The sequence below is a fragment of the Erithacus rubecula genome (assembly GCF_903797595.1).
Source record: "Erithacus rubecula genome assembly, chromosome: 3".
Taxonomy (NCBI): domain Eukaryota; kingdom Metazoa; phylum Chordata; class Aves; order Passeriformes; family Muscicapidae; genus Erithacus; species Erithacus rubecula.
In genome coordinates this window covers 42,717,837-42,730,003 of record NC_136689.1, presented here as the reverse complement: position 1 = coordinate 42,730,003, position 12,167 = coordinate 42,717,837, and the positions used below count along the sequence as shown (strand labels likewise).

General features: G+C 42.0%; 1 protein-coding gene across 1 annotated transcript; it reads left to right on the top strand.

Annotated features, from left to right (window-relative positions):
• Positions 1 to 1,057: 1,057 nt before the first annotated feature.
• LOC306800580 (C-C chemokine receptor type 8-like) lies at positions 1,058 to 5,925 on the top strand. Its single transcript, XM_079302816.1, has 2 exons — positions 1,058 to 1,248; positions 3,393 to 5,925. Exon 2 carries the CDS (start codon positions 3,402 to 3,404, stop codon positions 4,449 to 4,451), a length of 1,050 nt encoding a protein of 349 aa, XP_079158942.1. The 5' UTR covers positions 1,058 to 1,248; positions 3,393 to 3,401; the 3' UTR covers positions 4,452 to 5,925.
• The last annotated feature ends 6,242 nt before the right edge of the window (positions 5,926 to 12,167 follow it).

The window sequence follows — 12,167 nt, the reverse complement described above, 5'->3', positions numbered from 1 at the left end:
ATCTGGGAAAAAATATGAACCAAAAAAGGGGAGTTGGTTTCTCTTATATAATAAGACCAACTGGATATTGGAGACAGAATGATGCCCTGGTCACTGTTAACATTTTGAATACCTCATGGGAGGGACAGTTTTTTTCTGACTGTGCTACCCACTAGTGATATGTCCTTTATTTCATTACTCCTTCTCTCCTCCAGCCAGTTTCCTCAGTTTTCTTTATCTTTCTGCTTGCAGTATTTAGTTCTTTGTCTCTTTTTTTTGTTGCTCACTTAAGCAACAGCAATCTGCAACCTGTAAAGGTACTTTGGGCTGAAACTGCAACCAAAGAATACATGAATAACTTCAATAAAAATCGTGTTATGGATCTGCCACATACTTGTTTGGGACCTCTTGAGTGAGCCTCTGGTATTCCCTATGCTCTCAAAAGTCAGGAAAATTGTGCCTGTTGAAATTAATGGATAAAAAGTGTGTCCTTTATATGACTTACAAAGCACCCCAATTTACAAGGTTAGTGTTCCACTAAGTAATTTAAAGAAATTGAATAAAATAAAAAAATTCAAGCCTGTTTTTGTTTCAATATTTTGTCCTTTTCCATCCTCAAGTCACTAAAATAAACTTGAAAAGACCCTAAGGTAGCAAAGAAACAGAAATATCCCCACTAAATAAGAACTGATTAAAAATTATGGCAAAGTGGTATTAGTAGCTGTGAGTTTTTATATTGCTCAGAATGCTAATGTGTTTTTAATGGGGAGGGATATACACAGACTGCAATATACAAGTTGTTACTAGCTGAAGAAAATTAAAAACTAAAATAATTATATCTAAATTTCTGTAAAAAGCTGCAAATTTATTAGGGTGTCTCCTGTGGTGGAGACATCTGAACTTTTAGATTTTCCCCTTAAATCGGGGGAGGTTGTGAAGAAGGGGGGTTTAGCAGACATGTCAAAAGGAGTGCTGCCCATTACCGTGTTAAAGAAGAGATGCACTTGATTTTTGTTTCACAGAAGGTGCCTGATAGCCCTCTCACCCTTTTCCTGTTTACTACAGATAAAAAAATCTTCTATTTGCCTCCAAGGCTATCCTGTATTTGGCAGCTGCCCATTCGACAGCCGTGTATCACCAAATCTCAGCCTTCTGCACAAGAGAAGTGAAGGTGGAATAAATCTCCTGGAGCCCCTGAGCCCGAGCAGCAGGGCAGGAGGAGAAGGGGGCCAGGGCCAGCTGAGAGAGGAGAGGCTTCCTCTGTCAAAGGTAAAGTCCATCCATATTCAGTGTGCTATTGCTGGGCTGACTGTGGCTGCCAGGACACCTGCAGCAGCCACCTCTCCCTTGGTACCTTCTGTAAAACTGCTTTTTTAGCTTGACTGTTTGCTCAGTGGAGAGGGGGGAAAATGGAAAATGCTGTGGCCTGGTTGGGAGCTGTTGAAGGCACTAATGGTGTAAGGGTGGTCTGAAGTAGAGCATCTCTGGTCCAGTCCAGGAAAAACACTTGAATTTTGTTGGAAATAGATACTTTATAGCTATAAATCTATATTTATGTATCACTACAATTCTATCTACATATTTATAGATCTGTATATCTATAAGATTATATTAATTATTTTTTTATATTTTTTAGTTTTGATTGTTGATAGTTTGATAGTTTGATAGTCCTCTTTTAAGAGGTCCTTGACAGAAAATTAAGAAATGAGAGCCAGCGCTGCAGCACTTAGTCACAAAGTGTCAGTTTCATGCATCAAAAGCTTTAGCAGGAAATATTTTCTACCTTTATCTGCTGCTGCAATAAGAGCCATTATCTAGTGACTTACCAACTAAATATTTGAAAATGTATGCCTTATAAGAAGTTAAAATTAACAATGCAGATGTCCTAGCTACAGCTGAGAGCTCCATATAGCAGAGAATTATACTGTCGATGTGGGCTGCAGCACAGCTTTTCTCTCATTATTTGTTATTTCTAAACAAGGAATTCTGTGGGGTTTAATGTTGTATTTGAAACAGTTTTCTCTGCATTTGCATACCAACTGAAATGGTTCTGGTGTCCCGAGGAAAGCTGAGACAGGTCAATGAGGCATGAGGAGCATCCATGCCTGGAGCAGAGGATGGACACTGGCAGTCCTCTGGGCTGTACACACAGATCTTTCTGTTCCCCTGACAGATGGCACAGCCAGGCAAGGAGGGCTGAATTGTCACTCCTTCCTATCAATACAAAAAGTTTTCACTCATCTCCCCTTTTGTATCTCCAGGCAGTAATCTTTAATTCAGGAAAGCACATCATCTACTTCTATAGAATTAATCACTTTCATTCATGTTACTACTTCATCTTAACAGCAATGACTATTACTAGTTATTCTTCTTTCCTGGAAACTGAGTGTCTTTGAAGCTCTTTCAAGATGTGGTCAGCCTGTAAGTAGGTGCAACACAGGTGCAGCACAGACTAAACTTTCAAATGTCTCAGCAGTGAAAAACCAAACTCTTTTGAAAAAATTAATCACTTCTTAAAATGTGAACTCTCAAGTCTGGAAACCCAATCTGCTTTTATAGGGGTCATGAACTGATATCTGAAACAATTAAAAAGTTGGCTAAAGCACTGAGTCACTCTTGGAGAGCATGTCAGGTTATTTTACTATTTTGAGGCTACCTTCAATTCTTCAGAAATGAGAAAGGAATCACTCCCACTAATGTTTTGGTTTTCTCTACACTAGAGAACTGAAGTTGGACACAACAGGTAGGAGCACTAAGCTGCTGTGTTGTGGCAAAAGGCACAGCCAAGCTGCTCAGAGCTTGGCACTGCAAGTGTTGCTGTGCAGCCCTGTGCACTCCTTGTTGCTGCAGAGCTTTTTTGTATGCAATCCTGGACCCACCCATGGAAAAGTAGCTTGCATGTCCGCACTCTGTACCAGTACCTAGCCCTGAGCATCTCTGCTGAAAATGAGGTTATGCTCATTGGTGATGTCTTCATAGGCAAAACATTTTTATGAGGGTCTTTATGATAAAGGCAAAAAGCTTCCCCACATCAGGGAGCAAAAGAAAATTGAGATCCTTAGATCAGATTTGTACTTGTACAGGATTCATAATTCTTTATCATTATTACTTTTCAGAGACCTGAATTTTTCCCTGTCATTGTCATGAAGAGGGGCTGGTCCACTGGCACTAAAGCAGTCTGAGGGAAACAGAGACCATCCCAGTGCTCACACTTACAAGTGTATAGCAACAATCAGCAGGCTGCAGGGCAGCCCTTTGGGTGGTACAGCTGTTCTCATCCAGCCAATGAGACCAAGACTGAATTTGTAGTCCCCCTCTGCCTGGAGGGGACCCACAGGCTCAACACAGCAGAGAGAAGTCACCATGGGAGTGCTATGCCAGGACATTTTTAACCTTTTCTCTTTCCTGCACAGGTATCTGAGATGAATCCCACCAACCAATTCCTTAGCACAACAGAATATGACTATGGATACGATGAAAACACTGCTCCGTGTAACGAAGGAAACAACTTCCGCAGGTTTAAATCCCTCTTTCTGCCAATTCTTTACTGCCTTGTGTTTGTCTTCTGCCTCCTGGGAAACTCCTTGGTCCTCTGGGTTCTCCTGACCAGAAAAAGGCTGACAACAATGACTGACATCTGCCTGCTGAACCTCGCAGCCTCTGATCTCCTGTTTGTTTTGCCCCTCCCTTTCCAAGCCCACTACGCTTCAGACCAGTGGGTTTTTGGCAATGCCATGTGTAAGATAATGGCTGGCATTTACTACACAGGTTTTTACAGCAGCATTTTCTTTATAACCCTCATGAGCATAGACAGGTACATAGCAATTGTCCATGCTGTCTATGCCATGAGGATAAGGACAGCTACTTTTGGCATAATTATCAGCTTGATCCTGTGGCTGGTGGCTGGCTTGGCTTCTGTGCCCAACATCCTGTTCAGCCAGGAGCTGCAGATCGAGCAGGCTTTGCAGTGTGTCCCCACATACCCCCCAGGTGACAACACCTGGAAAGTTGCTTCTCAGTTTGCAGTCACTATCTTGGGCCTCTTGATTCCCTTCAGCATCCTCGTTGGCTGCTACACCCAGATACTGAAAAACCTGCAAAAATGCAAAAACCGGAACAAGGTCAAGGCCATCAAGATGATCTTCATCATCGTCATCGTTTTCTTCCTTTTCTGGACTCCTTTCAACGTGGCGCTGCTCCTCGACTCGCTGCAGAGCCTGCACATCATCAATGACTGCAGGGCGAGCTCCCGGATAGCGCTGGCCCTGCAGGTGACAGAAACCATCTCCTTCATCCACTGCTGCCTGAACCCCGTCATCTACGCCTTCGCCGGTGTGACATTCAAGGCTCACCTCAAGGGACTCCTGCAGTCCTGTGGCCGTGCCCTCTCCAGCCCCACTGGAGGGGCTGCACAGTCGTTTTCGGCACCCACCCAGCTCTCTGGCTGCTCTGACAGTGCAGGGGTCCTGTGAGCACACCTGAGCCACCCTCTGCAGCTATCAGGGGCTGGAGAGGTCTGCTGTGGTCCTGGAGGCTGCACCATGTGTGCAGCATCCCCTGGGAGATGCAGTATGCCTGTGCCTCCTGTTGGGATGCGCTGTGACCTGCCACATGGGAACCTGTGACCTTCATTTCCCAAGAGAACCAGTGCATTTGTAAAGTGGTGACCATACGCTGCCACAGAATAACTTTTAATGAAGTTTTAGAGCTCCTTTAATACACTTCAGTAAGCAGGCTGCTTCCTCCAATATCTCTTTTCTCCTCTGACAATTGTCGCTTCTGCCTCACCCCCAAGTATGCTCTGCCCTGTGGAAGCTGAATCCCTGAATCCCTGGCACAAGTGTGTGACACCCCTCTGGAAAGGGGGGAAGTGGACATGGGATTGCTTCATTTTGCAAAGAGGGAATGCCCCCAGACCCTGTCACAGCTTCCCCTTTGCCTCAGCCCCCAGACAAAAACCCCCTCACCTCAGGGTTCTGTTTGTTGTGGGACGGTCCCAGGGGCACAGCCCTGGAATCCTTGGAACTGCTGCCTCCCAGAGCAGCCTTTGCTAGTGATGCCTCCAAAAATAACAAAGCAATGGCTCCAGGTGTCCCCTTATACTGGTAACTTGTGGAGGCTCCTACACTTGAAAACATTCTCCTCAGAACAGGTGGGGGCCCTGCATTCCCTCTGGAATTCCTCTGGAGCTGTGGGATCTCCCACTCTGTGCCTCCAGTGCTTGCTGCTAAATGTAACCATCATAGAATGACCTGTAGCAAAGTAGGCTCCATCTCTTTTTCCAAATGTTTTTGTTTTCTGTCATTTTAAAAATGCTTTTTTTTAATAAACATTAGCTTTAACTTTTTTGTCTTGGTTCTTGATAGTCTGCCTAATGATCATAAGCCTCAGTTAGGATAAAGAAATCTTTGAGTTTTCTTATTTTTGAGTGGGTATCACATAAAATGAATCTGATGGAATTGAGAGGCACCCTGAAGCTCTTCAGCAAATTAAGTCTTATCCCCACTTTTCTGATGAGGAAGCTTTGTTCTCCAAATCCCAGTAAAAATTCACAGGGAAAAGAAAACAATTATATTGAGGTAGTTTTACTGCAAACACATTTTTTAAAGTTAATCAAGAGAACACCTCAAATCAGGGAAAACACAGACTGGATGTTGTCAAAGATTTTATTTTTTAAGGTAATAAAAATTTTAAATATTTTCCTAATTCTACCTTTTCATCTGAAAATATAATTTCACGTTTTTATCTATCCTAAAAGTTTTTTTTAAAATGAATCTTGGTGATTCTTGCTATTAACTATATGATATAGAAGATACTTCTTTCTTTTATTATAGATATCATTTCTAGGTTTTGTTCCCCAGTGGATAAGAAATACCCTGCAACTCAATTATTATATTGTTTTACTTCTCAGAAAACTTGCATTTAGAAATAATAAATCTGTTTGTGCATTTCTGTGCAGTTCTTTGGGCTTCATAGGGACTTTAATGATTGAAAAGAAACACAGGTCAGCATCTTAGGTCAGGTGTCTTCTCCCTGTGGCTAGATTTTGGAGTTTGGATAAAAGTATTTCTGTTTAAAATATTCAGACACACCATCATTTTACTTGTTGATCTTTTAGATCAGGAAGGAAGAAGAAACAGAACTTGTATCTATATATTCTGCTTTAACTGATATTTTGAGAAGAAGGAATAATGGAAATGTCTGAGCAGCTCTCACCCACTGGCACTTCCCCAATGAACAGCTGGATTCTCTCCAGGTTACAGGACAAGGGTCAAACTCTGTTCTTTCTTTGGATTTGTTTTTTTTTTCCTTTGTTTTGGTTGGATTTGGTTTTTTCTTTTGTTTTGCTTTGTTTTGGTTTGGGGGTTTTTTGTGTTTCTTTTTTTACAGCTTCTACTGAAATAATGCTCTGTGTGTGTGTGCAGTAGCAGAACTTACCCCAAATGATATGTGAAGCCTTAATCAAAAAGTAAAAATTGTGCTTTGCTGGGCTCACTGAAGAGTTCCTCCCCCCATCTTCCACTGCTGTATTTAAAAAACTGATGTTTAAGAATTCAGGGGCATAGATCCAAGCCCCACATCCTCTGCCCTAGCACAGGCAATCTCTCACAGACCAGGACTGCAGACTCTGAGGACACTTTTCCCTTCAGCAGGCCCCTCCTCTGTATAATGTGGCTGCAAAAGGAAAAATACATGTAGGTATTTTGCCCCTTTTATTGTAAGAACTACCAGAACAGAGACACAAACGCACCCAGCAATCACCCCAAAGCACTTGCACAAAGCAGAACACCCAGAAGCATTGTGCCTCTTCTCTAAACATGAAATTTTACTTTCAATGGTTTGGACCACAAGAATTTATGCTACTCTTATATGTGATGGAAAGAATCTATGGGGACACTAAACAGTGTTCAAAAATGTTTGCACTTGTATGCACTGAAAGAGTTCTGGAAAAGAGTGCTACATTCACAGGATAATAATAATGATAACAATAATAATAATAATAATAATAATAATAATAATAATAATAATAATAACAATAATAATAATAATGATAATGTTGTGGTAGTACCATTTCTTCAATTACACGGTTTCTTAGGCAGAAACTTGTCAACAACAATCTACTTTTCTCTGCAGGTGTAATAATACCTGGGAATAAAGGAGGTAGCAGATGCACTACTTCCTCAGTTTCAAGGGTTTTGACGCACAGTAAAATTGGTAAAAGAAATTTTGCCATCTACTCATAACCAGATCAGTTAGTTTTCATGTGCTGAGATGTTGTCAGCTGCAAATACTTCCGCAAAAGCACCAAGTAACAGTCAGGTTTAATGCCACCTGGATTTCCTGGGATGAGTGTGATACTGTGCATATGTATGCCAAAACATATAACTCAATCTTGTTCCACTAGATTAGTGGAAACATGATCACTATTCAGAAGAGAGTGGAATAAAGAAATTATTGTTGTTTGTAGAACAGATCTAATGAGATGTTGCACATCTAAAGCAATTATTGTTTCTCCAGAGACAAAGCTGTATTGAAACCATTGCTATCAAATTGCCAGTTAAACTACTGAATAGCACTTTTCACATTTAGTAGCATTTCCCTGCCTAGTTCTGAACTGTGTGTGTTCTGAAGGGCGTGAACTTTCTAGCCATTGATTTTCATCTAACACATTTCACAGACTTTTGTCTCGTTTTCCCCTGTCATTTTGTAGCATGATGTCTGTGGCACTGTGGCCTTATCCAGGTCTGACCTTACTCTACTCCAAGGCCTCATGGCCAAAGGTGCACATCCTCAAAAATACCTCCCAGACCTTTAAAGTGACTGTACTGATACTGTGCAAAGCACTGCAAAGGAGCACTTCAGTTAGAAAAACAAAATAATAATGTGTGTTGTGGTGCTGTTTGTGATTCCTTCTGGCTTTTCTCCAGCCTACGATTGCCCAGTTCAGAGCTGTCAGTGTTCCTCATTCTATTGACTTACCATGGGACAGCCCCAAGCTTAAGAAGGTGAGACTGAATTTCAGACATTCTCCACTTGGCCCACCCCCCAAGGCTAGGGTTGTGACAAATCTGTCACATGTTTGAGATCCACCACTGAATTGGGGATGACAGGATACAGCACTTTTTGGGAATTTCCATAACATTTCCTGGGGCTTGACATCAGAGTTGAAAAGATCCAGGTAAGAAGTATGTATTACCTCAGTTCCTTATTTAAGCTCAAGTTATAAAGAGGAATAGCTGGAATAGCCAAAATCAATGACATTACTCATTCATGGCCACACACTGTAACTATCTGTAGTCCTTACACTAGAACCTTGGCTGCACAAACACATCTCACACCATCTTCTGCCTCATACCTTGTGTGGGTTTTGCTCCTCTCAATTAGAAATACATTACAACCAAAACACATTAGCCAGTGCAAACCCCAAATGCATTAATAAATTAACCCAGAAGTGAGATACAAAACTCTTTGTGGTTTGCAATTTCTGCTGAAATGACCTCATAACTCCACCAAGATCCAAAACGCACACAACTTCAACTTTCTTTAAGAACCTGAAAATCTCAGAGGTCTGCTCTGGTGGCCCTTAGATGACTCCTGTGCCCAGCTGCTTGCTCTCTCTCTCTTCCTCTGCCAGCAGTTCCTTTCCTTATTTTGGCCTGAAGGAGAAAATCAGGTGTCCTCTCTCATCCATCTCAGTGCCCTCCATTGTCAGCTGGTCAGTCTGTCCTTCCCCCTAGAGAGTCATCCTGTTCACTCCCTTCACACTGATTCTCAAACTGATTTCACTTCTCACAGCATTCTGACACAGCTTCTCCAGGTTGTGGCTCATGTCCAGAGTCTTTGGCCCTAATTTTTTTAAGCTTCTTTCTCAGGCAGAGAAAATGCTAAGTTATACCTCAGGAGAGACTCCTTAATTTCAGATTAAAAAACACAGGTTGGAGGGGCTTAGACCTCCCTGAGAGACTTTTCAGTGAAATATGTAGAGGAAGGGAAGTTGGAAGTGCCAGTGGTGAGTGCTGTGCAAGCATGTAATGTTTAATGCCTTTAACATATGAACAATTAGGAGACAAGGGATGGTCCCTGGACAGTGTGAAAAACAGTAATGGACAGAGAACTTCTCCAATATCCAACAGTATTGAAAATACAGTGTGACTTGAAGTCTTGTAAAATGGAGCACCAGTGTGCAAGGTTAACTCCCCAAACAAACATGCCAGTGATAGTTAGGTTTTGGGATTTCAGGTGAAACCAAGTGCACTTCAGGCAATGAAAATACATTTTTTACTCTATAATTCATGTAACTCTTCATGTAGGCTTTTATCTTAGCATACTTTAGTACAACTGAGGCAGAAGTATCAGTTTTTCTTAAAATTCTCTTGCTCACACAACTTTTTCATTGAAGTAATTTTTATCACTTGCTTGTGGCTTGCTTTCATCTTAACACTCACAAAATCTTTCCATGAAGAATGACGTGCTAGTTTGCATGTGATAAATATAAAGCAAGTTCTGCAAAGTGATCTGAAAGCTTTACAAATACAGATGGACTTGACTTCCTATCACTCTTGGTGAGACTGTTTTGCCCAGTGGCACAAACAACCTATCTACAACCATTCAACTAACAGAGCACATGTGAAATATCTCCCCTGTGACAAAGCTGTAAGCTAGCTCTTCCATTCCCATTGCCAGACAGTAATTTGTATCACCTTAAAATAAAAAAGAGATAAAGAGGATGCAATGAAGCTTAATCTACCAAAAAAAACCTCATCCTGTTTTACTGAGGATGGAGAAGAATTTGAAGTCTGTAGTACCACAGATTCTGTGTGTGGTTAGTTGGCTGTAGACTGTGAAAAATGGTTTGATGACTTATCTGAAGGCCAATGTATTCTTTGGTTTCTCTAAAGAAGTTGTGCAGGAAGTGGTGTCCCTACACACAAATGAAATTGGTCAGAAGATGATTAAGGTCAGATTCATTATGTGTGCAAGTTGGTGCAGTGTGGCTGCCAAGCTTGCTTCAGGGTGCTGGACTCTCCACAGGGAGTTTCTCAGAAGCACAGCAGGGCTCCCTGGTAGGTGCACAGGAGTGTGAGGCCAGTCTCTGGGAAGACTGAAGACTATTTGGAGCCATTTGTGTCTTTTTGGTTCAGTTTCCTTGAGCAGTCCTGCAGATACCTGAGAAGAAAAATCATGGGAAACTTGCATTTCAGAGATGCCAAGTCCTGTGCCACAAATACAGCTGGAATCTTCAAGCTTATCACAGGACAGGCCCAAGTTTCATCAAGGGGCTTAGACACTTGGAGCTGATTTTATCCTACCCACCCTAAAGTGACTGATTCTAGCACACAAATTAAGCACCTTCCCTTTCTATTTACACTAAGATTTCCATAGATAGCCTCTGCTATTGTGATCCTCCTGTTCCAAGAATCAGTGCAAAGACCAAGAACCAGCAGTTACAACAAATGAGAACCCTGCCCCAGCACAGTACATTGCTTTGGAGAAAAACAGTTTACAAACTGGCTTCCACAAATTAATGTAAGTTTGCAAAAATGGACATAACTGTACTGCTTCATCTCCTAAATGTGGTAAGGAGGCAAATACAGTAATATCTGTGAAGGACTCAGAGATTAGCCTGGCAGAACTAGAGACATGATCATGAGGGAAAAACAGAATTCCACAGTTCAAGAAGGGCCTGGGTAGTGTACATTAAATAGATTGATTAAAATTAAATTAATAGTTCTCCTGCACTGTAGTGAAGTGCAATAAAAAGAACCCCAAACAACCAGTCCCTCAGCTGGGAGGGTGCCTTCTGCAAACTGAACCAAGCATTGTGACAGGGTACTGAGCACCACAATGTTTGTATGAAGAGGTAAACCTGAAGGGCAGATTAAATTGATATGTCCTTGTGTCATTCTTCTGTGAGTAATGCAGAATATCTTAAGAATAAATAGGACTCCAAGTTTACTTACATCTCTGTTGTCAAGTCTTGTACCTCCAAGGTTCTGTGAAGTGCCCTAAAGCTGTAAGGAAGCACTGTGACACCTGAGCAGCTAATGAGGAAACTTGCATAAGCCACCAATAGAAACTGTTTTACTTTTGTGTATCTTCCTACCCTTCCTAAAACACAGTTTTAGAACACCTGCATGGGTATGAGGATATGGGGGAAGAGGAGGACAGGCTTTGCAGCCTTACTTCTGTGCCATGATAGGTAGCACATGCAGTTTTCATGGGCATGAGCAAAGTACAGCCTTCAAAGTGCCATAACAAATCTGTTCCAGCTTCTGGGTGCATCACCACCTGGGCTGGTCTTTATATGTACTCTAGATCTATTCCTCTGCAGCAATGGAACTAGGCAGCAATATCAGGCTTACCTGCTAAAAAGTCACCTTGGCCCTGAAGAACAGCAAAACAAAAATATTTGACTTCATGTTTGTCCAAAATAAATGGCTTTTCATCACCAAAAGCCCTGGAGACTTTATTCTGGTTACCTGAAACACTTTTATCAATGCACAGGCTGGCTCTCAACCCTGAACGTGTTGCCTAAGGCTGTTTGGATCATTAAAGAGCGCTCCCTCCACAAGGTGACTCATTCCAGCCTAAGGTGGAGTAATTTACAACAGTTTGTCACCCTCTGCAAATACCAACCTCTGTCCCTTGACTAGAGAGGGAGCCCTTGGATTAGCTAGCCAGCTACCAGCTAAGGGTGGGAGAGATGATTGCTGCAGCTTCTACCTTCCAGTTTGAAGGAGTTGGGAAAGAATTCCCTACTAACAAACCTTGCAAAGGCCTGCTTTGTGCTCCTCCTTGTGCTCAGCTAAAGTTGCCACATGCCCATCCCTATAAACTCAAAAATTGTCAGTAAAATGTCTGATGTGTGTGAGGGTGCTCAAGAGAAGCAGCAAAGGTCTCATTAAGATGCTTACTGAATTCTTCTTTTAGCACAAGAGATCTACTTCATTCAATTTCATCATCAAAGGTTAGGATGAAGCACATTGGAGCAACAGGAAAGCAACTTCCTTGGTATGCACCTTCCCTCATGCTGTCCTGCTTTGCCTGAAATTCTTGAACAGGCTTTGACACAGGGACTGAAGTCAGCATTTCTCCTTCCATGGAAAGCCTAGAACATGAGATGAGCTGCAAGGCCATCACTTATCTTTGCTACCATCTTACTGGCATGTAGCTGAAGATCAGTCATT

Coding starts and splice junctions, on each gene's coding strand:
- LOC306800580 (XM_079302816.1), top strand. CDS start 3,402: ATGAATCCCACCAACCAATTCCTTAGCACAACAGAATATGACTATGGA.